At 52.8% G+C, this 26,902-nt stretch overlaps 2 protein-coding genes across 6 annotated transcripts; one reads left to right on the top strand and one right to left on the bottom strand.

Annotated features, from left to right (window-relative positions):
* Positions 1-1,733: 1,733 nt before the first annotated feature.
* On the top strand, positions 1,734-15,481 carry ADORA2B (adenosine A2b receptor). The gene is made up of 2 exons (XM_068656254.1): positions 1,734-2,062; positions 12,161-15,481. Exons 1-2 carry the CDS (start codon positions 1,734-1,736, stop codon positions 12,852-12,854), a joined length of 1,023 nt encoding a protein of 340 aa, XP_068512355.1. The 3' UTR covers positions 12,855-15,481.
* On the bottom strand, positions 2,060-26,893 carry ZSWIM7 (zinc finger SWIM-type containing 7). 5 transcript variants are annotated; one of them, XM_068656266.1, is made up of 5 exons: positions 26,772-26,893; positions 24,522-24,543; positions 21,270-21,372; positions 16,828-16,932; positions 5,268-6,871 (listed from the first exon to the last, which is right to left on the bottom strand). In XM_068656266.1, exons 1-5 carry the CDS (start codon positions 26,845-26,847, stop codon positions 6,668-6,670), a joined length of 510 nt encoding a protein of 169 aa, XP_068512367.1. In that variant the 5' UTR covers positions 26,848-26,893; the 3' UTR covers positions 5,268-6,667. The 5 variants fall into 5 exon arrangements, with proteins under 5 accessions (XP_068512368.1, XP_068512367.1, XP_068512369.1 ...); XM_068656268.1 differs by lacking the exon at positions 5,268-6,871 and adding an exon at positions 16,106-16,400; XM_068656269.1 differs by lacking the exon at positions 5,268-6,871 and adding an exon at positions 16,106-16,371.
* Positions 26,894-26,902: the final 9 nt, after the last annotated feature.

Here is a 26,902-nt window from a genome sequence, read left to right as displayed (position 1 = left end):
CCGCTCATCCCAAAATAATAAATAAACCAAACCAGTGCAGGCAAGTCGAGGATCCAGGCAGGGCTGAGAAGGCAGGAGCAGCAGCCCCGGGGCTCCGCCGCTGCCTCCCCGTGCGGCACGGGGCAGGCACCGGGGCTGGAGGCAGCGCAGCGTGTGCTGCCCTGGGTGCTGCGGTGCGAGGTCGTCCCTGCCCTGCGGGCAGCTTGCAGGGTGTGAAGTGTTCAGGTGGGGGGGCAAGGGGCAGCGACACCCCCAAAGGCAGATCCTTTTACCAAAGGGGAGTGAAGGGAACCTTGCTGTATGTTTCTATCAAATCAAACGTGCCACCGACGTGGCTTTCCTTGAGCATCCCAGCCGTCCTGAAGCATTCTGCTGCAGAGCTGCCCACCCTGGAGAAAATGGCTTCACTCAGTACACACCAGCAGCCTGCCCTCAAATCAGCCTGATCCAAAGCATTTCTAATCCTTGGGAGTGTTTCTGTTTACTCCAGGTCCACAAAAAGCATTTATAAATCATTTTTTTCCCACGTGTTTTTGCTCTGTTTAGGTTTGGATCCCATGAAAGCTTTCCCTTGCACAGGTTTTTAATTCAAAGTTTGTTCTGAAAAGCAACAGCAGTTTCTTTTACGTTCTGTTTGCTACAGGAAGGGGGGATTGTTAGCATGCCTGTCTGGGATATTTTCCAGTTTCTGTCCTGGATTATTTAGCACTGCTGGATGCCACAAAAACCTCTGTGATGCTCAGCCTCTGATCTGCTCGGCTTTGGATGGTGAACACAATATAACGCACGGAAGGTGTGACCAAAAGGTAAGTAGCTATTGAATTATAATTTATTTCCACAATCACTGCTGGTTTGAAGATCGCCTGCTTCAGAACCTCCTTTTTTAGTGCCTGCAGCAGGTTTTTAATTCTTCCCAGACCCCGTGGAGCTAACCCTGACCACGCTAGCCCCGTGGCTAGCAGCCAGCTCGTGCTGACCCACGGCGTTTTGCCATCTCGTTACGCCAGGAAACGTTACGTGGGGCCACGGGCGGCCGTCAGGATTTTATGAAACAGCCGCTTTGCTTTCGTGGGCCGGTACGGGGGGGGGGGACTTTTCTCGGTGTGGCAATCCCCCACCCCCCTCCCGGCGGTGTCCCAACGCTCTGTGGCAATCCCCAACCCTCGCCGGGGGCCGGGGCCGGCTCCGCGTTCGCCGCTCTCTGAACCCCAAAACCGGGACGGGGATCGCGGGGAGGGGTCGGGGGACCGGGGAAGATTTGCGGGGGGGGTTGCGGGCACCGGGACCGGCCCTCCCCGTCCAATCGCGGCCGCTCCGCGCACTCCCCGCCCCGCTCTCCCCATGGGCACAAAAAGCCGGCGCTCGCCGCGCGGAGCGGCCGGGCTGCGGAGCATCCCCCGGCGGGCAGCGGGGGCCGCTCCCGTCCGCTCGGTGCCGTCCAAGCCCCGTCCCCGCCGATGGGGGCGGCTTCGGGGGCGGTCGGGCGCTGAGCGCGTCCCCGCGGAGCTCCCGGAGCCCGCGGATGCGCCCCCGGGGTCGGGCGCTGCGGGCGGCGGCGGGGGGCTGCGGGCCGGGGCTCGCCGCGCCCCTCCGGCCCCCCGGGACCCAGGGGGAGGCTGCGGGGAGGCCCCCGATGGGTGGTTCTGTGCGGGAAGCGCTGCCCCGTGGCCTCTTGGTAGCCGCGAGCCCCGGGGCGAGCAGCTCGTGGCGGTGAAGGGTCGCGGCTCCTCGCCATGGACACTCTGAAAACCACCTACATCGTGCTGGAGCTCATCATCGCCGTGCTGTCCATCGCCGGCAACGTGCTCGTGTGCTGGGCCGTGGCCATCAACAGCACGTTGAAGAACGCCACCAACTATTTCCTGGTGTCGTTGGCCGTGGCTGATATCGCCGTGGGCTTGCTGGCCATCCCCTTCGCCATCACCATCAGCATCGGCTTCCAGGTGGATTTTCACAGCTGCCTCTTCTTCGCCTGCTTCGTGCTGGTGCTGACCCAAAGCTCCATCTTCAGCTTGCTGGCGGTGGCCATCGACAGGTACCTGGCCATCAAGATCCCTCTGAGGTAAGAGACGCGAGGCAGCCCCGTCCCCTGACCGCCGGGGCCGTGCCTTTCCCTGTAACGTCCCATCTCTAGCGGTGCCGTGATGTTTGAAGGCGGTGATGGTGAAAATATCAGCAATTTTGTACTCACTGCACGACTGGGATCAGGTTCCCAGCGTCCTGCCTTTTGCTTAAAGACCTACTTGGGAGCTCAGTGTCTTGAGGCTGTTTGTCTTGGGAGGGTCAGTGGCTTCCTGCGGAGGCTACGCGGGGATGCAGGAGTGAGCCTGGGACAGGTCGAGCTAATCTATGTAGGTATTTATACAGCCCCATTACTGGGGCTCAGGGCATCTCCCGGGTAATTGAATACAAGAGCAACCACTCCTTCTACTTCCCAGCCCATGAGAGAAAGGGTTGTGCAGGCTGTTCTGTGAGAGCCCTTGTCCCGCCGAGCTCAGGCTGTGATACTTTCAGGGAGGCTGAAAGTCATCTTAAAGGGGCTTTAATGTGACATCGGGCATAACTCAGGTTTTTGACTCAGAGAAGAGCCTGACTAGGCTGTCCTCTAGTTTATAGATTTAATCAACGGACTGAAAAATGTGTTTTGTTGCATTTACAAGTGCTGTATTTGCGTGCACACCTTTTCCTTCTGAGTGCGTGCCACAAGCGGGTGCATACCTAGGTAAATGTCAGGTGTCAGCTCTGTGCACACAGTGACAGGAGGAGAGGGAAGGAGAAAGGATTCACACCTCGGTTTGCACAAGTTCACTGTTCAAGCTTTCATCCAAAAATTTCACTGCCTTCCTTCTCATTCACGGGACGCTGGGATAAATGCATTAAATTTATTTTACAGGCACTTTAACAGCGAGTAGGTGCAGCAGCTTCCTTAAGTGCAGCAAACCCCCAGGTTTTGCATTACAAATGACCTGAATCTGTTAATCTGCTCTCCTCCTGCCTCTGATGTCCCTCCCCGGGAACTGGGCATCGATGGAGCCCCTGGGGGGACTCACGGTGCTGTGGGGAGCGGCCACAAGCAGGGTCTGGGGGGGCACAGGGCAGCCTCGGGGCAGGGACCCCAGCTGAACCAGGGCGGCTGCGGCTTCCCCAGGTTCTGCTTGGCTGTGGCGTCTCCTTGCATAAGCAATAAATTCTTCCTAAAACGACTTTAAAACCCCACCCGCTCACCCTATTCCGGCACAGGGTAAGTCCCATGCATTGGGCAGATGTTGCTCAGGCACCGGGCAGGCGATAGCCGGGGAATGGAAACGCGCGGTGCTGAGCGGGGCGAGCGTCGTGGGACCTGGGAATTCCTCGGGATGGGGAGCGGGGCTGAGCCCTGTGGCAGGCAATATCCAAGTGGCTGCTGTCCTATAAACCCTTCCCAGCCACCGGCACCGGCTCGGATAATTCCCCGCTGCCTGCTCCATTTGTGTGCTCTGGGGCTTTCTCGGGATGGGGTCCGGCGGCTCAGCAGCGGCTCCAGAGCAGTTTGGATTTTTTAATTCTCAGTTTAATCCCACCACCCATCGCCGGCACAGTGTTGGGCTCGGGCTTTTAGCTGTGACTCTCCTCCTTTGTACCACAAACGCTTTTTGCAGGGCTCGGCTGAGGCCGCGGAGCCCTGTGAGCGGGGTTTGTGCTCCCCTGGAATCGGTATGAGAGCGGCAGGTCAGGGCGCCTTGAGGGATCGCTCAAAGGTACGCAGAGGGGAAATGGTTTGACAACCGACAAAGCAGCAAGTGTTTCCTCCACTCTTTTAACACAGCTTTCAAGCAGGTTTGCTGGACTTTCTGCTAGGTCAATCCGTGCACCTGCGTGGGATGAAGCCCCAGGGGGGTTTCCTTGCTCAGATACTTTCCCAGCACTGTTTTTTCACCCCATCTTTGGCTAAATCCTGTATTCCCTTGGCACGGACATCTGCTCTGTGCATCTATATATATTCCTGTGACTGCCTCCTAGCCAGACACATCCAGCTCTTCGGCTGTAAATCGCCATCCAGGACTCCCATCCAAGCCTGCTCCGAGGTGTGAGGTTTGGATTAAGCTTCACCTTGGCACCGAGGCGCGTTTCGTTGCTCCTGGGGTGACCAGCAAGGAAAACCTCTTGGAAAGGCCGGGACAGGGCATTGCTTCAGCAGCAGGAGGTTTAGGGACTGGCACCGAAAGGCTTCTCGTTTGTACAGCCAGCATCAAAAGAGAACAGAGAAGGCTGGGGGGAGGATGTTATAAAACTCTGCTGGCGAAACACTTCTCTGCCACGCTCGGGTTTTCCAGCCTGGGGTTTTTGGGGCAGTCTCAGCAGCAGCCCCATGCCCGGCCTGTCCCAGCACTGCCCATGGTGTGGGCAGGATCCGGCCCCACTGCTGCCCTCAGAGGGAGACTTGGGCTGTGGGAGTGATGGCCGTAGGAAAAGTTTCTTTCGCACTAAAAAATTCCTCCTGGAGACCAGTGCAGGGACCAGTAACGGGCCGCACGGCACCAAGCATTTAATGATTTGTGCCCAGCCTGCAGCCTGAGTCCCATGCACCATGGCTCCTGCTGGAAATCCGTGTGGGGACACTGAGGATGGAGCCTGCCATATTATTTGGCGTTATTTAAGGGCTATTTAAGCACATGGGCAGGGCAGGCCCGCAGGCTGTGCAGCAGTTTGCACTGCAGCCAGGCTAATAATGGATTTTTCAGTTCTGTGGCTGAACCCAAAAATCCCACGGGGGAAGAGGCAAATTGTTTCAGTCAAATCGAAGCAGCGAGGTTTGGAGGCTTCAGCGATCCTGAGCAGCCTGGCAGGTTGCTGCTGAACTGCTTAACCCTTCCTGCAGCTGCTGCTTTTCAAAACGGAGGCATCCTGGCTGGGAAGGAGCTGGCGAGTCCCCGGCTAGAGAAGAGCACAACAAAAATTGTACAAAATCTCCAAGTGGTGTTTTGGAACCCTCCCTCGCCTGGCTAAAAATATTTGCTGAATTTGGCCATGAAGTCGTGAATTCTTCCTGTCCCTTGAAACTTGCTTGTTTGTTTGGGTTTGGGTTTGACAAATTTACTATTTGCTGGGGCAAAAACCTCCTGCCCAGGTCCAGCCCGTGCCTGCGGCTCCCGGCCCCTTCCCAGCTCCAGGACAAAAGCTCCTGGCCTCATCCTGCCCACACCTTGCTGCCCTGCACCCGTCAGTGCCGCAGTGGGCACACAGCACCCGTCCTGGGGCAAAAGTCTTGTTTGTTTTTTATTTTTATTTTTATTTAACTGGTTGGAAACAGAAGTGCCGAGGTACCAACAGGCCGTCTCCCGTTCTTACCTCTGCCATATAAGTGGTTCCAGAGAGTGTTTATCAGTATGGTGATAGGCACTTTAGAAATAAATATAAATATAAATATAAATATAAATATAAATATAAATATAAATATAAATATAAATATAAATATAAATATAAATATAAATATAAATATAAATATAAATATAAATATAAATATAAATAGCTCTCTGCTCCCACCTCAGCCCCTTAGCAAACGCTCCCTTCCCCGCCGCGCTTGCTGCGAGCAGAGTATCGGGGCCAGGCAGCGGAGTCTCAGCAGCAGCAAATCCACCCTGCAGAGCATCTGGCACGGGAGCGGGGCTAAGATTTTGCTCTGCAGCGTTCTCCAGGGCTGGATTTCACCCCGCAGCCCCGCCACTGCGAGCCAAAGAAGATTTGTAGGTGGAATAAAACCGTTCCCTTCTATTCACATCGACCAAAATCCTTTGGCATGGCTCATTGTTGGAGGTAGGGGTAGGAGCCTGGAACAAACGGGTAAGGAATTGGGGCGAGACGGGGCAGTATCTGTGCTTGGAGTGCCAAAGCAGAGCAAAAAACCCTGCCCAACATCGTGCTGGGTGCCCTCACCTCGCCTCCTGCTGCTGAGGCATCCTCGCCTTGATCGCGGGCACCCTGCGTCTGCCGCTGCAGCAGCCCAGCTCCCCCCGAGCTGCTCCCCTCGGGAAGGCTGCAGCCCTGCAGGAATTGCTTCCCAGTTCCCTTCAGCTTGTTCCCCACAAAGCAAACCGGTGAGCAGTCATGGGCACTAGGGCTGGAGCCCTGGGGAGGAGGGAAAATCCTCTGCAGAGCCTCGGCCTTCCTCTGCCGTTTTCTGTGTGCCAGCTGGGCCTCAGCAAGAGAACTGCAGCCGCTCTGCCTTCTGCCCGCACTTCGTTTCCTTTCTGGAGGGGAAATCCTTGCACTACCCTTTGTCTGGACCCACACGCGTGTCCCGATGTTTGCGAGTGGCTCGCACACGGTTCCCGACCCCGAGGCTCCGAGCAGTGCCGTCGGCATCAGGTTAGCACCGATTTATAAACTCAGTGCACAGCAAACGTGCCCAGCACCATGGGCAGGGCTGGTGTCTGCCTAAGCACTGAGGCTGCCACGACTTTCGGGAGTTTTTGGTGCTTGAGGCATTGGGGTTTGGGGCTGGGGCAGGTAGCGGCTAATGCTGGGCATCGCAGCTGTCTCCGGATGCAGCCTCTCTGCGTACAAAAACATCGGTGCCGATCGCTCTTAGGGTCGTAAACTGGAAGCGGGAAGCAGCAGTTATTTTTAGGTGTCAGCAGTCCGATTTCCTAAATGTGCATGTCCCAAATTTTTATATTTTTCCCATATCTCAGGGGCCACTTCCCTCCCTGGCAAGGAGCAAAAATCCCGGCAGGATGTTAATTGTCCCCGGGAGCTCTGCAGGGGCAGCAGGGATGTCGGGGAGAGGAGCACGCAGCTGCTTCCAGGGGTCAGCTCGGGGCACGGACCTTGGGCTGAGCCAGAACTCAGAGCTTTGGGGTTCGGGGCTTTTTTTAGGTTCGGTCAGGTCAACCTGTAAAAAAGGAGATAAAAAAAAAAGTATGTTAATTTTTAAATGGAAAAAAAAAGGGTTTTGAAATCTGGCAGAATTTTGCTGTGGAGCTAAGACCTCTTTTGGTATGAGCTTGCAGTTTGTCGTGGCAGTGAGCACAGACTGGGGAACTGAGCCTTTTAGGACCATCCTGCCCTGGCCCTCGGAGGGTGCTGAGGCTGCTGCCGTGCTTTGGCACAGCTTCAGCAGGGTGCAGGGTCGGTGCCACCAGCTGTGCCTGCAGCTGTGCAGAGCTGCCCCTTCCCCGGCTGCTCTCACGGCTTGGCGCAGGGAATTCGCACCCGCCGGAGAGGGGATTATCCCCCTAAGCCTCCTGAGGACATCAGGCCTGGCATGAGCCAGATATAACCCGTGAGTACATCCCTGGGCTGTGCCCGTGCTGCTGCCCGTGCCCTTCGGTGCTCTGTGAGCAGAGGTTTGGTGCTGGGAAAGTGCCCGGGCGCTGAGCACCACAGCCAGGGCCAGCGGGAGCTGCTGGCCCCGCGTGGCTCGGGCTCTGGGAGGGACAAGGTGCCATGTAGGACCGCAGCCTTCCTCTCTCCCATCACATTTACGCCTCGTGCGGACCTGCCAGGGCTGCAGGGGCTCTGCAGGGGGGTGCCCTGCTGGGGGAGGAGCACGGTGGGCACCCGGTGGGCACCACCGAACTCACCTTCACTGCGGCCCCCCCAGCTCCGTGCCCCCGGCAGGAAGGGCAGGAGGCCGGGAGCACACGGGGGCTGCTGCTGCCTTCCCATGCGCACATCGGGGGCAGATGCGGGGAGGAAGCGATTTGTCTGCGACTGGCCGTGGCCGCTCACAGATGTCCGGCTTCCTCGGCCCGCGCTGCAGCCACTAATCAGATTTCTCACTCGCCGCCAACTCCTTCCTGGGGAGACAGCGCAGCTCTTGTTTTTGCCTTTCTTTCTTTCTTTCTTTCTTTCTTTCTTTCTTTCTTTCTTTCTTTCTTTCTTTCTTTCTTTCTTTCTTTCTCTCTCTCTCTCTCTCTCTCTCTCTCTCTCTCTCTCTCTCTCTCTTCTTTCTCTCTCTCTCTCTCTCTTTTTCTCTCTTTTTCTTTCTTTCTCTCTCTCTCTTTCTCTCCTTCCTTCCTTCCTTCCTTCCTTCCTTCCTTCCTTCCTTCCTTCCTTCCTTCCTTCCTTCCTTCCTTCCTTCCTTCCTTCCTTCCTTCCTTCCTTCCTTCCTTCCTTCCTTCCTTCCTTCCTTCCTTCCTTCCTTCTTCCCTTCTTCCTTTCCTTCTTTCCTTCTTTCTCTCTCTCTCTCTCTAAGGTGCAATTTGTGATTCATTTCTAATGCCCTGCCAGGATATTTCGTCTAATAGGCGATGTCTGCTCCGTGGCTGTGCGTGGAGCAAACGGAGCAGCAGCACGGGTGCGCAGTTTGTGTTCTTACACTGAAAAGAAAGAAAAGGGAAAAAAAAAAAAAAGAGCATGATGAAAAGTACAGCTGCGAGGAGATGACAAGGATACAATGCTTGGCAGCCGAACCGCTCTCTCCCCCTGTGAATGGAGGTGTCTGTGTTGTGTTTTTTTTCTTCACCCTTAAAATAGAAACCTATAAATTATCGCTGCTTGTTTGTAGCGGAGCACCTGTGGAGGGTGAGTGCTGCGAGCTCTCCGTCTGCTCGGCTCCCTGCATCCGGCACGCTGGGCATGGGGTGAAATGGGGAGGGAGCCAGGGCCTGCCTGCCCCGAAACACAACCCCGGAGGCTCTGAAGGTGCCAGGACACAGCTGGGACACTGCTGGCTCCTCCAGGTGAGCTCCAGGAGGTTCTGGAGCTCATTTTTGTGTCTTCAGTTGCAGAGGGTGGGAAAAGGCTGTGGCAGCACGGCTTCCTGACCTCCTCCTCCTCCTGGGCTGGGAATGGCCCCTTCGGGACTGTTCCCCCAGGCCATTGCTGCCTCATGGCCCCAATCTCATGCCCCTAAATGCTGAATTATGCCCTGGCTGCTCCTTGTTGGACAGCAGCAGCGCTGCTTGGTGATCTCGGAGTGGGGACACTGCAGGAGCTCACGGGGAGATGCCAGGGACGTGCAGCACAGGACTCGGTGCTTGGCCAGCTCTAGCAAACAGCAGTGGGAATGCAGCGAGAGCTGCTGGGGGGGAAAAACCCCGCAAAACCCCGAGCATCCTACCAAGGAGAGGCGGTGCCGGGAGAAGGCTGCTACCTCCAGCCCACGGCCAGCTCAGGGGGCCTCTCCGCCAGACGCCGTGGGAAATATTTGGCCCAGCACAGCGTGGGCTGCGTGGCTATTAACTGACAGCCAGTGCATCGCTATTTTTGTCGGAAAAACAGAAACCTGACTCTCTTTGTGATCGCAGCACAGCGCCGGTGGCTGGGGATGGCATCGGTGCTTCTGCAGCCTCTCCGCTGGTGGGAGCTGAGCTAATTAGCTGTTTGGTGATGATTATGCCAGCAAAGAGACCTTGCCAGGCTGTGTAAAAGGAACTAATGCACCGCCAGGTTATTTAATCCCCATAAATCATTTTTAAGCATTCAGCTGTCATTTACACTAAAGCAGCGTTTGAAGCCCCTAAGCAGAAACATGGAGGAGATTCAATATTTGTTGTGCATTAATTGAGCGGACTTAGGTGAGTAAATTTACTTTAACAGTTTCTTGCCTGATAATATTAAGCCTGAAAGAGTGAAGGAGTGGTTTCCTGGCGCATTCAGGGCTGTGACACTGTGTTCATCTCCGCGTGCTCAGGGAGAAGGGTTTTTTTTTGATGCTGCTTTGTGGCGGCGGCTCCGCGTGGTGGCTTTGTACGCCTGTAAGCGTGTGCTTGGCTTCTGCTAACTCAGTGCGGGCGGTTTCTTACCACGTAGCTGTAACAAGAGGGTAATTATGCAACACTTTTGGAGCACCAAACCATCCCCAACTTCACGTGGGCCTCCTCTCAGCGAGCAGCTTTTGCAGGGCCTTTGCCACCGCCAGCAGCACATTTTTCCATCTCTTCCTTCGCACCGATGGGGCTCCTGCTTCAGCTTGATCCCAGCTCCCTCCTCTCGTGAGCATGAGGGAAGAGCGAGCAGTGACAATGAAAAAACCTCACTGGGGCCATGTGTTTTCAGCAAGAGGCAGCATCGGTGCAGGACGTGGCTGAGCCACTCGGTTCACAGAGCCTCCAGTGAGACAGAGCCTCGGCTCCTTCACTTTCTGAGCTGGGCTTTTGCATTTTCCACGGCTGCTGCAATGGTTCGTGTGATGTGATGGCACCGAGGCTGCGGAGCAGCAACAAAAGCGGTCAGCTGAGTGAATAGCACAAGCTGGGGAGCCCGAGACAGCCTGTGGGCTCCCATGGCCGCATTTCTTTTCTTCCCACATGTAGAGCCGTAAAGGTCAGGAGCGGCCCCTGGTCCTCCCTGCAGCACTGACTCAGCCCGGCCAAGGCCAGCAGTAGCTCGAGGCTCCGACTTTGCCAAGATTGCTGGGCTCCTGCTCCAAATCCCATCTTAAAGTTTCCAGTATTCACAGCCCCAGAGCAGGTTGGGCTCCTGACAGCAGGCACAGCGTTCGGAAAGCAAAGGGCTTGGCCTCACTGATGCCCCGACCGATAATTGCTCATCCGAGGCAGCGAGGCTCAGTAGTAACGAGAGAGAAATGCAGGAGCAAACCTGTGCCTTGGGCTGCTGCCTCCTCCGGGTGCTTGGAGCCAGCCCGAGCCCCCCGGCTGCTCCTCCCGGCCTGGCCCCGCTGCCTCTGCAGCTTGCAGGAGGAGACGGCCGCGCGCGCACGGAGGCGACGCCAGCGTGATTCAGATGCACAGCTGCGGCTCTGTGGGAATAAAAACCCTCCCCTGCCTCACGGGCCGGAAGAAAATCAGAACAAACGTTCTTAGGAAAGGAGGAGCAGGGTAGCGAAGCCAGAGTAAACAAGCAGTGAAAGGAGGGTGTGGGAAGGGGGGACACGTCCGTGGGCCAGTGGATGCGAACTGGCCGCGGGCAGGACGGGAATGGGTTTCTCGTGCTGTCTTTCTGGCAGTTGCTGGGTTCTTCATACCTCCAAAACGAGAGCCAAGTGATGTTTTGATGCTGGCATCTGTTCTCATCACACCCACACCAGCTCGTCCTTGCCCTCTCAGGTGCCTGCACCACCTGTTTTGGAGATGTGGGGGGCTCTGCATCCCCCTGTACTGCAACAACTTGGCCTTTGCTGAAATTCTTCATAACTTGTGAGAGCAGCCCAAGGAAAGCGTTTGCTTTAAGATCTGGGTCTTTACATCCAGCTGCAGTGTCACGTACTCAAGCAGCAGAGGCTGATGCCAGCCCTGCGAGCTAAGGGAAGCTGCGCCCATCAGCACTGTCAGAGGGGGCACAAAGCAGGGAAGGTGAAAGGAGGGAGAACAGCCCGGAGGTTCTGGCATTCCACTTGGAATGGAGACACAAACCCTCGCTTGTAAATCTCCTGAGCAATCCATCATTAGCAGATGCTGGCTCAGAGTTCTGCCAGGGTGTTTGTTATCCAGCCACAACAAGCTCGCGTGGGCTGCAGTCTGGCATGTGTGAGCCAGCAATTGCACTGTTTGGGAAACTGGTAGGATCCATGGTTTCCACACACATGTGTACTTCCCACGTCGGTGTACGAGGTAGCACAGGGATGGCCAGCACATTACTGGACCGCTGCAATCTGCAGTAAAAGCCAGCATTGCTGCAGGCATAAGAGCAGCCCAAGTTGAAGCAAGCAGCCTGTGGTGTAGGGGCTGTAGGAGTGTGGGCCGATGCTGGTTAAGCCTTTGGCTGCCCATCACAGCGTACAAGTGGGAGCCAGCACTGGCTCGGCCGGAATCGGTCAGCCCAGAAGTTCACGAAGCCCAGCAGCGCGCCGTGGCGTGCCCAGCGGTGGGTGCTGAGCCAGGAGAGCCAGGTGCTGGCTGCGGAGTGAGCCTTCCACTGCTGTGTGCTGGCCATCCGTGTAGTCAGTGGTTTAGGCTCATGCAATGATAAAGCCTTTTTTAAGACTCCGTGCCCTTACCTCCTACTGAAGTCTCACCGGGCTGATGCTCGCGGGCCAGGGCAGTGCTTGGCAGCCCACGGGAATAGTACGTGACTCAGCTCCCCAAATCACCTCGCGTAGGCGTGGAGCAGAGGTGAGATTTTTTACCCCTCGAGGATCACAGAGGTGAGGTTCCCATGGGGGTGTGGGTGGGGATTTTGTGGCGTTGGTCAAAACACCGATGACTTTAACTGCAGGGAAGTCATGAGCGTTCAGGTAATTAATGCCCCTATCTCATCTCTCGTCTCGATGCTGCAGGTATAACAGTCTGGTGACGGGGAAGAGAGCGAGAGGCCTCATCGCTGTGCTGTGGCTCCTGTCCTTCGCAATCGGGCTGACGCCGCTTATGGGCTGGAATAAAGCCATGAGCGGTTGTCCCAACGCCACCAACGAGACGGGGCCTGACACTGGGGCAGAACACCACGGCTGCTTCATCTCCTGCCTCTTTGAGAACGTGGTGACTATGAGCTACATGGTGTACTTCAACTTCTTTGGCTGCGTGCTGCTTCCGCTCGTCATCATGCTGGGAATCTACATTAAGATATTTATTGTTGCCTGCAAACAGCTGCATCAGATCGAGCTGATGGGCAACTCCCGGACCACACTGCAGAAGGAGGTCCACGCAGCCAAGTCTCTGGCCATCATCGTGGGACTTTTTGCCTTCTGTTGGCTGCCCCTGCACATCTTGAACTGCATCACTCACTTCCACGAGGAGTTCTCCAAATCCAAGCCCGAGTGGGTGATGTACATGGCCATCATCCTCTCGCACGCCAACTCTGTCATCAACCCCATCATCTATGCCTACAGGATCAGGGACTTCCGCTACACCTTCCGCAAAATCATTTCCAAGATCCTCTGTAAGACAGACGACTTCCCCAAGTGCACCACTGACAACAAGCAGCACCTGACTGTCACCAACGCTAACGCTCCAGCGGCCCCTGGGACCCTCTGACCCTGCACAGCCTGCTCCCGGGGCGCTGCAGCCTGACCCTGACACTACTCCTCCCTGTGCCTACGTGACAGTTACAGCCAGCTCCTCCGGGAGTGCTCACAAATGACCACTATGCAGTTATGCAGCTGTATTTTTTTTAATTTTTGTAATTAACATAGTGCCTCCTAGAGGGATAACCTGACTGGGGAGACTGAGTGCAGTTCACCCTCTACTGTAAAGCCAGGTTGCGTGAGCGCTGCTGGTCGCGTTGTGCTTCCTTTCCAGGTCAGATGCTGACTGTGGAGGACCCACCTGCTGGGGGTGTTTCCCCAATCGTGCTGCTCATGTCAAGTCCTCGGATTTTTATTTTAATTATTTTTATTATTTTTTAATCTCTTTATTGATATAGGAGTAATAATGTTGTGTGTTTTGGGGTTGTTCATACTTGACAGCACTTTGGTAATACCCTAATTATTCCATCAATTGTTTGATGCAGTTAGTATTCTCCGATGGGAAAAAGTCTTTCTTAGCCCAGTTGCTGGTGTGAAACTGAATCCGTGTCCCAGGCTCTGAGAGACGCGGCCGTGCTGATGGGGAAACAAGATCAGACCTGGCCGTGTATTCCAGCCCCATTATCGAAGCCATACTTACTAAAAGAGAAAACTTTAGAAAAGGGTTGACTGAAGCTGTAGAACAGCACTTTTATTGCCTTTAAATAACTTTGTTCTACAGGATATATTAACTTGTGCAGCCCAACGCTTCAGGTTTTATTTCATATCTGTTTCCTGCTATCAAAATGCAGAAGGCAGATGTGCTCTGGCTGTCATGGTCCAAACTCTCCAAGAGCTGTGGCAACACTTCCCCCCCCACCCCCCCAATTTTTATTTATTTTTTGCTTCCACATCAAAACTTGACAGACTTGCAGTGTTTCAGAAGCGCAGGTTTTAGCTGTGATAGCTGGGTGCTGCCGCTCACCTCATTCCTACAAGCCCCAGAAGCTGTGAGTGCTCTAATCATCATTTTTAATTTTTTAATCTTGACCTGCATCAGTAGCAGAAGAGACAAGAAGGGAACGAACTTGCTTGAGAGAATGCTTTGACTCACAGCCTGCTGTTGGCCAGGCGCTGTGGGGATGGAGCTGGCCTGGCACTGCAGGGCCCTGACGCCACAGCCACAGAGCCCCGGCCGGCAGGCCCTCAGCAGCAGAGTGGTGTTAGTCTGGGCTGGGAGTTAATAACTCTGCAGCCACAGCTGGGTAATTACTGCAGCTGATTTAATATGTAACCGTGGTACACAAAGCTACACAAAGGTGGGAAGAGGAGCGCCGTATTTTCCAAAGTACCAGCGCCACGTCTCCAGACTGCTGCCAGCAACCCGGTGTTTCTGGGAGGCCTTTTGTTTAGCGGGCCATTTCCATTCCACAGCAGAGGAACGGGGTGAGGAAAGGAGTCAGACATCACCAAACATCACAAAAGCTGGAGTTTTCAGTGGTAACCCAGAATACCAGCCCTCCTCAGCCATGCAGGGAGCCAGAGGTGGGGAGCAGCCCTTTCAGAGCCAGGTGGCAGGGAAGGAAATTTAAACAGATCCAGCTCCTGAAAATCTGAAGAAATCCCGCTCCTGCAGCATCTGCAGTGGCAGCTGTGTGACCTGCAGGCTGCAGGTATGCCTGAGGGCCCACCACGCACACAGGTTGCTGGAAGTGGTGGGTTTCACTACCATGTGCAGCAGCTGAGCCGTTAGAGCCAGACCCAGGCCTTGGTGAAGCACCGGTGGGGTTAGCACATGCTTAGGCAATGCCCAAGTTCAGCCACAGCTCGGTATCTCAGATCCTGGCATTCCCAAGATGAATCTGAACAAAGTTACTGTCCAGAGGGTTTCTCCTTTAACCTCCCCACTCAGCTTTGCTGCATCTGCCTTGGTCGTGGTCCAGCTAACACATGTAGCCGCCTCCCACCATTTAGGCAGGGTTTGGCTCTCCTTTCATTCCTTCCCTTCTGTATTATCTTTGGCCATGTTCCTTCTGTTAATCATGGCTGGAAACAAGCAGGGTTTCACCTGCAGGTCTGGCAGTGTTGCAAAGTGGTTGCAAGCCACATTTATCCTTCCAACAAAGAACGCAATCCCTCCCCTCCTGCTCGCCGAAAATGAACCGAGCTCTGGACAGCACAGATCAGACTGAAGTGCACAGCACCACCACACAAGGAGATGTCCCAGAACTGTGGGTGACAGCACTGCAGAGCAGCATGCACGACTGCTACCTTCCATATGCCTCTCATGAGCCAGAATCCCTCTACACAGATGAGGCATTTCCTTGTGTGAATGTGCCGGTAACTATGGCCTGGGTCACTGTGGCATTTAGGCACTTTAAGTGCCTTCGTGGATCTGAGCCAAAGTCATTTCAAGGCAAAATAAAAATAGGACACCCTCCCACCCCTCCTCAAAAAAAGCTCTGAAAGTTTCTATAAAAATGTGAAAATGGCAGAGGAACTTTCTGTAGAGTGCAGCTGGGGATGTGCAGCTGTCACTCGTTACTGCTCTGATGTACATAGGATGGATGTGTTTTCCTCATGTTGCTCAGATTTTGTATTTGCAGTGATTTTGTTATTTACATACAAAATGCTTAATTTACCACCTACACAACCTGGCTCAGCCTGTGCCCCATCATTTTGTGCGGTGTTGTGTTCACACGGTGTATCACACAAACACTGGGCCTGGGGAGGAGACCAGTCTCAGAGCATGGAAGTCACGGAGCTGGAAGGAGCCGGCTCCTGGCTCACTTGCTGTGTGGAGCAGGGGAGCAGCAGTCGCCTCTTTTGCCTGTATCTGGTGGGCCCAGCCCTGCCCTGCCTGCCAGCAGGAGGTGGTCGGCTCGTCTGAACTAGGTCGATCTAAAAGCAGAACCACCGGTGACTCCTCCAAAGCCCCCGTGTTACAGTAAGCACTGAAGCGAGGCCCACACAGCTGTCACCAGGCTGGAGGTGCTGAGGAAATCCCCTCCCCAGTCCCCCGTACGGGTTTGCCATCAATGGATTGGAAATTGCCCTGAGCAGCCTGCTGCCAAGAGCCACTGCGGGCTCACTCATTGCGAGGCCGAGTCCCCAAAACCTGGTGGTTCCTGGGCAGGGTTGGGGGCAGCCACAGTGGGCGCGGTTAATGAGGCTCCGTGGTCACCCAGAGACCTGCCGGACTGTTTGTGTCTCCACATTGCCACAGATCAGTTGAAACATCTTCAGAAATCCCAAGAACAGCTTAAATAAATGAAACCGAAGTCAGCACAGGCTTCTTAACATTTATTAATTAATTAATCAGTGCAAAGCTGCTAATTAATGCCACATTTGGCTACAGCACAGGAAGAAACCTAGCAGCTGCAATGGCAGCCTCGTAGACGTGCTGGCTGTGCAGCCAGAAGGGTACACAGCGAGCACATCTGCATGTGATCCAAGTCCTTCATCCTTCGTCCTCTTCCTCAGCCAGTAAGATGTTTGTGAGCTGCTCCTCAGAGACTGTTAGCTCCTGACAGGCTCCCAGGGCCTGGCTGAGGTAGACAGCAAGGATATGTTTGCACTGCAAATAACAGCATGGAAAAGTTAACAGCAGGAGCAGTGCAGGAATGCCACGCTCCATCTGACACCCACAAAAAAGCATCCAGGCCAGAATGTGTCCAGGGAAGTTCTCACCTCCCCAGGTACACGTTTCCCTCTTGTCACACCAAGAAACAAGCCTGGAGCTCGAGCTGCCCCAGGTCTCTGCAGTCAGGACACATACAGGGGTCTGACAGATGGCAAAGTGTTACCGGATCCTGCTGCCCTCCCCACGAGCACACCAGGTGCAGAACCAGGTAGGTCCAGGCCACAAAGAGCAAAGAGCCAAGTCCACACTCACGTATCTGCTCCCTTGGAAACTTCAGGCTGCTGTGCTTCGGGGAGGAGAAATCAGCACAGCCTTCTGCCCCACACCCTGCCCTGACCCCAAGTTAGGGCAGACAACTTACCAGCAGGCTCTCGCTCTTCTGCAGTACAGTAAAACCAAAAGCAGGACAGGTACAGAAGTGGCAGGAGCTGTAGCAGGTGTAGAGTTTACCCGAGGTCCCAAGGACCTGAAACAAAGTTATTCAGAGGGTGTGGGAGTCAGAGCGAACATTCACTTTCAATTTCTTTAACTCCTGGCCTGTATTTGGTCTGACATCCTTTCCACAGTGACTCACAGCATGCAGCAGGCGAGCAGATGCTGCAATACAAAAATACAAAAGGGGCCCCAAATTCTGCAGTGACACACATTAAGCTTGAAACTCCTCAGCTTTCTGCATCTCTACATACTTCTCTCCCTACAGGAGAAGAAAGCTCCTGTACGTACACCTGTGTTTGTAGCAGACATTGGCTCCAGTGACTTTGCTGCTGAGAGATCAGGAAAAGGGCTGAGGCATTGAGCACAGAGCCCCACCGCAGTCTCCCAAATTCCCTACAGCCAGGCCCCAACCCAGTACTGTCAGACCCTGGGTGGTTGAAGATAACCCAAAGTCTTGTCACAGAAAGCACACTGATGAGTCCAGGGCCTCCAATGACCTGCGGATGGAAGGAGAGCAGCAGTAAGCACTTGCAGCGAGCCCTTTTCTATCCAGCACCAAGCGCTGGAGGCTGCAAAGGCTCTCGCTGTTCTGCTCCCGAAAACAGCTGCAGCCATTGGAATCCAGTTTTGCCTGAATAAACAAAGTTCAAGTCTCCGGAGAAGAAGCCTCCCTACTTCACCTCTGGTTTGGGAACAGCACTGCCTCCTTTTCCCACGTGCTGCTCCTCTGCAAGGCGGGCACTGACTCATATTCCTCCCCGGGCACAGGACGCGGGCAGCCAGGTGAGGGAAGCGCTCATTCTAGCATGAAGCTGACAGGCAAACTGCACTGCTGGAGCTGGTTGCCTGATACAGAAAAGCCAACCTAGGGATTATTTCTCTTCTGCCTTCTTCAAGACTGGAAAGTAGCTTTCAGAAAGTTATTTTAAGAGCAATCTGCTCTGCCCTCTTCCTCTTTCAAGAACACACTCACAGACTAGGAGCAGAAACCTGCCCTGAACAGTGTGGACTTCCCTGATGCTCTGAGGCTTAAACTGAACCCAGTTACCCCAAAATGCAGTTCCAGCAGACCATGTGCCACAATGTGTGTTGTATTTGCCACAGCGAGAGCAAGTGGCTGGCACTAAGTCTTAGGGGGTATTCCAGAGAGCAGTGGGGCGTTACACAGGTGCCATCACAGCAGAGCTCTCTTCTGTGCATGAGCTCCGGGCTCTGACGGCACACCACGCTCCTCTCATACCAGGCTTTACATTCTGGTTGGATTCATGGCACGTGCACTTCAACGTAAAAATTCCTCAAAAAAGGAAAAAGGCAGTGGAGGTCTGCAGAGTGTTGCTCCCCCAGGAGGTCCCCAGCACTGTGAAGTCCCTCCAGAAGAACATCGTCCCTCAGAGTCCAGAACTGTACTCGCTAAAGGTCCCTTCCCTGTCCCCTGCAGCTCTCTCTGCAGCCCCTGCCCGGTGGGTGAGGCCTGCAGGTCTGAGCTCTCCCCCCGCCGTGCTGCACCTCTTATCCCTCATCTCTCCCAGCAGATTCAGGACACAAGATCCACATTCTTATTTCAGGGGAAATCAGACTTTCTTCAGAGTCTGGCCTTTACCCTGGCCCCTCTTATACTCCAGGCTGTTTGTTTCACTTGTGATAAGTTTGTTTTTCTCTAGCCCCTTTGATTGTTTTTTCCAAGATGAAGTATTCTGATGGTGCCTTTCTTTCAGAAGTGTTTTCCTTTGATGAGGGGGGGAAGTCACAGACTGCCAGATTTGGGCTGAGCTTAGAGATCCCCCATCCTGACCTAGACGGCAAGAATGCAGCTTCTGCCTAATAAGGCAGGATCTAAACTCCAAAGACCAAGAGAAAAAGGTGCCTCCATTTCTGGGCAGCTGCAGCCAAGCCAGGCGCTGGGGTGCTTTCTTGGCCCTGAGATGCTCGGAGATTTCCTTCCGCTGCCCTTGTTGCCAGGCGCTTGTTGGCAGCACCGAGAGGAAAAATAACCTTGGTGGTGGTGTCCCTGCCAGCATGCAGGGACACAGAAGAGTCAGCTCTGGCACCAGCGTACTGCCAGGCAGCACCACTCTGTGCCAGGGCCTGGTGCTCTCATCCTCAAGGTGGGACAGGCTGCTGGAGTTCTAAGAAATTAATTTTAAAAGACTCATAAAAGAAGAAACCAATAAAAATGCAGGACATGAGCAATGGAAGTGATGGCTGGTGGCAGGACTAGAGCACTGACCCCTGCTAGCTGCCTTCACTCCTGCAGCTCACAACCTTTCTGCAAGTCAGGCACAGCTAAAGGAGGTGCCCCAGCCGCTCCTGCTCACCACTTACCATCCAGCAAGCTCCACCACCAGCGAACATCTGCTACCTCTGCAGCAGGTAGGACTTATCCCTGACCTGGAATTACCGGGGGTGGCAATAGCCTGCAGTGTAGGCAGATATTACACAAGCTCTTTTGGGATGATTTACAACCCTAAGGTAACATTGGCCTTGAACACCCTGTCAGTGCCACCCCCGTACTAAGTAGCAAAGGCATTAATGCCTGGGCATTAATAGATAACTCATGGTTTTCACTTGACTGAGGGCTTCTTCTCGCATCTCGGTTCCTGAGGGCAAAAGCTGTCTACACGACAGGCTGCAGTCCTAAGGCCTGCTTGAGCAGAGCCATTTCCCCCAAAGCAGTGCCCAAGATGTGCTGAGTGATATGGAACAAACAGCGTTTTAGCCTGGGAAGTATCAACAGCTCAGATTTGGCTACAAAGACCCAGAGGAGTTTCACAACAGGACCAACCTCGTGGCCTCACCAACAAGAGCTCTCCAGACCCAGCTGTGGGTGAAAGCACCACTTCACATTCCAGCTCACCCACATCTGGGTGCAAACGGCAGGGCAGAGCTGACCTTCTGCGGACTGAGGAATGACTGAGCCTGCATCCAAACGCTCACAGACGATCCCTGCCCCCACTGCACTGGGCGTGCTTCTCTGCTGCAGAAGTGCACACAGCTGGGACCAGCGCCTGCACCACACAGAAGCGTGACTTGAGAGCCAGTGACACTACTCAGCCACCCTGAGTGCAGTGTCCTGCTCAGCGCTTTGGTTTCTGCAGCCCCAGCTTGTGTTCCCGTCAAGGCTCCGGCTGACGGCCTCGAGAGAGGCTCTGCTCTGTTTCTGCCTCTCAGACAGCTGTGCTGAGGAAGAATTTCGCAATGGGACCAGCCTCACGCCCCCAGAGAAAACAGCTCTTCAGATTCCTCTGTAAATGAACTCATCAGCATGGCCTTAATGAGCAAGGGAGCTGCACTACAAGGAATGCTGCTCAGAAGGACACGTGGGGCTGCAGGCTGCGGGCAGGGACTGCTTCCTGCAGGCTGCCTGTCAGTGGGAGGGCACCGGCACACGCTGCTGGAGCAGCAAACATCGCCCCATCAGCTGCCATCAGCTGCACGGCACCTGGCTGAGGGCTGGGTCTGTCCCACATCACCTCCTGATGGCCAGCCCTGACCGCCCTGTCCAGGAGTTCCTTCCCTGCAGCATCAAAACCCTCTTGTCATGCTTCTGATTTCCTCTCCATCTCATTAGGCTTCCTCAGTCTAAGAGATGAATATCAAGCCTCTGGAGATGCAGATAGCTCCGCCACAGCACAGATAAACTGTCAGTGGGTAAGCACACATCCAGGCTCCCTGGGCTGCCCAGAGGCTCTGACTGTCCCCTTCATCCTTCACACAAAGGGGGGCAAGTGAAGTGCATCCCGGCCTGCAATGCTCTGCCTTAGCCCACGAGGCCTGACAAAGCTCTGCGAGGACAATGTGACCACTCTCTGCCCAGTGACATATTCAGATGAGCAACAGTAAAAAAGGAAAAGCCTTTAAGCATTCAATTAGTGAGGCAGCTGCTGTCTAAAGGTCCTGGAAGCAGTGCTTCTTAGGCTGCACCAAATACCCACCGGCCAGCCCTCACCTCAAATTGGAGCCTGTGTTCTTGAGCCCTTTATGTTTATGAATCATGCCGCTTTGGAGGGGCAGAATTCCTCTCCAAGGCCCCAGAAGTGATGAAGATTCCACGTGCAAACCAAGAAATGCAAGTCCTGAACACGTGAAAAATGTTTGTGTCGCTACCCAGGCCTGGTTTCCCAGCAATTCTCTTACCCTAGATGACCCCAAAGCATCTCAGCACCTCCAGAAAAGGAGGGAAGGCCCTTTGCAGGGACAGTATTTAGGAATGTTCCTCTTGGCTGCTGGAAGAGCGGGTTTGTAAGACACTGATATCGCCTCTGTGTTTATCCAAGTGCACTGCCATGCTCTGCAAGTTAGGAAGATATTGGGTCAGGTGTCAACTGTAAACCATCAGATAGTGAAACAGGAGACAAACAATGCCCACACCTGGTATGCTGTCCTTCCGCTGGGGGACACGACTCGGGTGACAGAACGGTGATCCACCAAATCCAAGGCTGGGACAGCAGCTGGGCCAAATATGAACTTCAGCCTGAAAGAGAAAGTGTCTCCAGTTCGGTCATGCCACAGAAGGAGACCACCTGGCTTAGCTTTAATCCACAGGAGGCCTGTAGCCAAAAATTCCCTTTGCACCTCAAAATCCCACCAGTTACTGCTCCATTCACTACGCTAACAAGCGATGTGTCCACCTGGCTTTCTCAGCTTTTTCTTTCACCGAGTGACTGCCAGTCCCTGCCCAGCTCTCTGAGACAACCCCAGATGACAACCTCTCTCAGGGACTCTGTCCTCAAGGACAGCCTCCCTCTGACGGCTATTCTGAGCACCTACGTGGTTTGGGGTGTTCCTGAGAACTTCCAAAATCCCAAGCTGCTCCCAAGCAGTCCCACATCTCTTTGCAATACGCACCTCGGATTTATTTACAAGGCATCTTAAGGATTTTTATTTTTTTACATGGGACCTTATGTGATTCTTCTGCAGCACTATGACCCAAGCACATTTCTGGCTGCCTGCTACACAAACAGGACATGAAGTGGTTCCTGTCCTGAACGAAAATGAGACAAAGTGCATCAGAGACACAGAAGTGAGATTTTTACAGTCAGTCTCCGTGGCTGTGAGGCAGCGTTAGCTATGTAGGTGAGGAGTTATTCTGGGGCAGCATATCTGGCGTGGCAGTCCTGGTTGAGTTCCCCTGGAGCAGCTGACTGATCAGTTGAATCCCACCTTCAGTCACAGCCACACATCACGCCTCAGAGCAAAGAGCACCGATGATACATAACTCCTTGAGCAACAGGACTCCTTCCCGATCCCTGGAAAACTGGTTTACACCCAGAAGAACAAATGAGCCATTCTAAAGTGATTATGTCTCATTGATCACAGTCACAACTGAGTTACAAATTATTCTTTTTCTACCCAAAATTGCAGCAATAGGAAGCTAAGGACTGTCTGGAAAATACTTAAGGCATTACACTGCAAGTGGAGCCACTCAATAGCTGTAGTTTCATGTCTATAATTCATCTACCAGCAAGGCCCAGGGACGACTTCATTCCTGATACACACCCAGGAACAGCACACGCCTTACATCATTCCATGCTCCCTAAAAAACTTTCCCTTTCCTTCCCTTCCAAGCAGGACACATCACCATGCCGGGACACACCACTGCACGGCACTTACAGATGGCAGCTTGCTGGGATGGGGAAGACACTAGGTGAGCCAGATTTGCTCAGGTTCACATTTGCTTCCAGAACAACTGTGCCTCTGCATAACTCTCTCCTCTGTCTCAGTGCTGCAAGGCAGCACCATAAAGGCACGTGTTGGGGTCTGGCCGCTGCTGCGCTTGGTGCTGTAAAATTCTACACCAGCAAGTGGAAAAGTAAAGAGCTGCAACTGCTGAGGGCACAGCAGGTTCCATCAACACACTCCCTGTCTGCAGAGTTAGTGCTATTCAAGGAGGATTTTCTCTCCTACTGATGCCGTGTAAGGGTTTACGATAAGCCATACGTCAGACCTGGAGAGCTGTACCTTTAGTCTATTGTCCAGACAGCTCATAAGCTTAAAAGTTATTCTAGACCTGTACATCCGGCCACTCTGAATGAGTTCCAAAGAGCTCAGAGGCAACTGAGCTAATCTTTACAGACCTTTTATCCACTGAGAAAAATCTGCGTAGTCTAGATTAGTTGCAAGGGTAAACAAGAAGAAAATCAGCAGTGATGAAAAGATAGCACGAAACACGAGCAGGAGAACAGGAGAAAGCAGAGGAAAGTTTCCAACTCCAGTGAAGACACAAAGAGCCAAGGCAGAGCCCTGGCGTCTCAACAGCACGGCTGACCTACACGGCTGAGTCAATCTCATTGATAACAAGCCAAGAAGACAGATTTATTCCAGGAAGACCAAAACTTCAGTTGCACAAACTCAAGGCAGTAAGGATTGGTTTCATCTGACAGACTGAAAGGAGGTGGGTGGGGGAACACTCAACGTAAGGCATTCCTTAATGATTAGATTTGGAACTATAATAGGCCTGAGTTTAATGAGTTTCAGTAACTCTTTCAAATTTGGGGAATTCTTTTTTCATGTACATAATTTGATCAGTCTAACAGGAAATAAGTAAGGGGAATGCCCAAAGGAAATTGAAGTTCTTCAGATATTTGGAAGAGATTCAGAAATTAAATCAGAATACTTCAGAGCCCTTGGTCACAGGGAACTGGTGGAAATCCAACTGCCAAGAGTTACCACCCAAGTGTTACTAAACTTAACAAGGCACTTTCTCTCCTTTTTTCTTTTTTGAGGAGAAGGGAGCAAAAAAGAGACTTGTCAAATATAATCCTACCCTTGAAAGGCCACTGTGGTCCAGAAGAAGGAATCAGCAAGCATACCTTTCACAAGTGTTGTATTAGGTAACTTTAGACCCAAAGCCATCAAGGCCTGAAGGGTTCCTGGTAATCTCCTCTCCTGGCTAATTTACAGGCAGGCAAGGACACAAAGCTAAATATGAATCCAAAAAAAAAGTCTTTCTCACTGCAATGGTGCCTTTTCTCTACCTTCATCACCACTCCGTGAGGACTGCAGAACTTGGATCTCTTAGGAAGCTTCTTGTGTTTTGCTGACATATTCATGAGCGTCAGTCAATGCAAAGGTTATAAAGCTGACCTGACAATTACACTAAATGGAAGAAAACTCTGGGTAATATTCAAGGGAATTGTTACCTGGTTGGTGCACAGAGATACATTCAGCTCTCCCTCTCCAGCACACATGCATGACTCAAGCAGAAGAAGGGCTCTCAGGACGCCGTTGTGCTCACACTGATAGGAACGCAGTGGAGCGCAGCGTTCCAGTGCCATGAATCACTGAAACACAGTCCACTCTCACAGAAAACTCATTCTGGATCTGAGGGCGGACTCAGAGCTCAGGTTAAACATTCTGGGTTTCTGCATGTTTATCCACCCAAATTAGTGCAAGTCATCACAGGAGATTCAGCGATACAGAGATAATTTCATGAATTTGGAAAAACCCTTCAGACAAGAACCTTCGTTCCCACTACCAGCACACGCACTTAGTTAGAAACTGTGCCTGAGAAATATGCACTGGTCAAAGGCAGAAGAAAACCAGCCGCACTACGATGACAGCAAGTTATCAACTGCCCTTTAACAGGACACTGGGACAGGAAGCAAAGGAAAAGATACTTACCCCAGCAGCAGGTCATCAGGGACTGCAACAAAAAGAAAACGAAGGGTGATTTTGCTGAACTCCCCCACTGCATAAAATAACATCACAGGCTAGCCTCGGGAGGGTAGGATCATTCTAATCTACCCCCAGAGGCCAAACAAGACTCTACCCATCCCTTCTGGTCACCAAAAAGAAACAAGGAGTAGCAAAATGATCTGCCATGGTAGAAAATTTTAGTTAGGACAGTGTGAGGGGACAGGAGATGTGACCGTGGGTGGGAGTTTGCCATCCCCACCTCTTGTGTCTGGAGCTCTGGCTGAGCACACCAGGCCAAACAGCTCAAGTTCCACAAAACCCAACGGCACGCAGGATCGAGTCAGGCAACGCTGTCATTGTCAGTCTTAGCTCCTTGCTGTGTCAACCACATTGAATTGAAAACAATCAAGTGCCCTGCTGTTCCCACCAGACTGCCCGCCCCTCTGTTCCAGTCCTGAGCCTCCCACGTCCCGTTCTGGGCCTGGGCCCTCTTCACAGCAGCGCTGCCGCTCCCCTCACCGGGCCTGATGCACCCCACCAGGCTCCAGCCCCCTCCTTTCCACCATCTCCACTCCAACGTGCACCCGCTCCCAGCCCAAAGCTGGGTTCTTCCTAGTTAATGCAGGAGCAGAAGTTTCCTCAGTCTTGTTCAAGAAAATCATCAATCCCCCTTGTTGCAAGGGCCACAACCCTTGCACTTTCAGTGTGACTCCTTGTTCTTTATGCATTTATCAAGTACAGCAATTAAATACACATTACACATACATTCAGACCATGGGGATTAATTTTAAAAAGAAACGTGGAAGTCCAAATACCCTAACTTTTACAATATCCTACTTTTACAAGCGCAGAGCTTCAACATCTTGCTCTGCCTCTTTAAGAAGCTGGTTAAAAATACATATATTGGTTTCCCTGAAACTCTCTTGGCGTGAGTAGAGAACTTTGTGGCATCAAAACTTCGACAATGTTGTTCTTTTCCCAGCACAGTCTTTCAGGGCACCACTAGTTTATGACTTTTAAAACAGTACGCACGCAAAAAAAAATATCTTCATTTATTAGAACTTCTTGTTAAGACGGAAAATTGCACTTCGGAAAAGTAGTCTGTTTGTTTTAGCTGACAGCTGAGGCTCTGATCACCCAATCTGATCTTTCTGTTATCACTAATGGGACACAGTGTACTGTGCCTTGTTATTCCACTGGAAAATTAGGTCTTCTGACTTTAAAGCCTTTGTTCCAGAAACTCAAAATATTCCCTATGACTGTTATACCGTTGGTCTGACTTTTCCAACTTTCCTCTAATTTAGGTCTCTGAAGTGATTGATCAGTTTCTTTTCAGTTATGTCCCAGCATACTGTTTTGGTGCTTTAGGGATAAATTTTATATAAAGCGTATATAAGCTTTATAAAGCTCTTTAAAAAGTCACATGTACATTTTGGATCTTCTTTAACCTGACAGGAGCCATACTGCAAGTACGCCAAAAAGCTATCCAGGTGGTTACCCAGTTTAGATATTAAGTCTTTGTCCATGTCCCACTCAAATTCAGCACGCAAACAGACTCCTCTGGATGTTTATTGGGTTGGTTTTAGTGCAGGTAGAAATATTCCTTACACAAATTCCTTTGCAAGAACCATTCTGCACTTCTTACCCAGTAAACACAAACAGCGATATTCTTTTACACAGATTTTTGCACAGATTACAGAACTCTGTTAGAAATCCAGAGGGCAATGAGTGGCATCGTTCTTAACTAGCAGCTAGAACTGGCCAAGGTTTAACTGGAAGCTCCCGCCTCCACCTCAGCAATGGGCAAGCAGCTCCCTGCCACGGGCTGGCTAACGCAACACCCTCTGCTGGTCAGTGATGAAACACGTTCATTTTTACAAAGAATTCCCTTTTAACTCAGGTTAAAAACATAAAATGCTCTATAAAAGGAGCAGCACAACAAAACAACTACGGAAAAGTGTGGAAACGCTCACCCCTCACATGCAGCCACTTGCACTACAGGCAGGCAGAATGCCTCTAGGTCCCAAAAGTGCCCAACTTGGCCTCAGTTTTGAAGGGGCCTGGCTTTGAGAAGGGGGCTGCTCCTCGTTATCCCTAATTTAATGCCATTTGTGAAACGGAGGAGCTGGAAGCAACCCCCCAGCTTGCCCCTCACGACAGCGAAGCCCCCACCTGCTGCTCCCTGGAGGTTTTGACACCACCGCCCGCAGGGACGGAGCCGCCCCCGTCACGTACCGTGCGCCGTCTCCTGAAACACCCTCCTGAGCTCCTTCAGCAGCTCCTCCGCCACAGCCGGCAGGGTGCTGCCCATCCCCGGGGCACCCGCCTCAGGCCTGCAGGGAGCGGGAGGCAGCGGGAAGCCCTTC

The sequence above is a fragment of the Anas acuta genome, chromosome 19 (assembly GCF_963932015.1).
Source record: "Anas acuta chromosome 19, bAnaAcu1.1, whole genome shotgun sequence".
Classification (NCBI taxonomy): domain Eukaryota; kingdom Metazoa; phylum Chordata; class Aves; order Anseriformes; family Anatidae; genus Anas; species Anas acuta.
This window is presented reverse-complemented; position numbering and strand designations above follow the sequence as displayed.

Bases quoted from the DNA above. Each gene is read 5' to 3' on its own strand.
- ZSWIM7 (XM_068656266.1), bottom strand. From the start codon at position 26,847: ATGGGCAGCACCCTGCCGGCTGTGGCGGAGGAGCTGCTGAAGGAGCTC. The intron at 24,544-26,771 runs GTACGTGACGGG...TTTTTGTTGCAG, and splicing joins GTTTCAGGAGACGGCGCACG to TCCCTGATGACCTGCTGCTG. The intron at 21,373-24,521 runs GTAAGTATCTTT...TTTCTCTTTCAG, and splicing joins CCTGATGACCTGCTGCTGGG to GCTGAAGTTCATATTTGGCC.
- ADORA2B (XM_068656254.1), top strand. From the start codon at position 1,734: ATGGACACTCTGAAAACCACCTACATCGTGCTGGAGCTCATCATCGCC. The intron at 2,063-12,160 runs GTAAGAGACGCG...TCGATGCTGCAG, and splicing joins GCCATCAAGATCCCTCTGAG to GTATAACAGTCTGGTGACGG.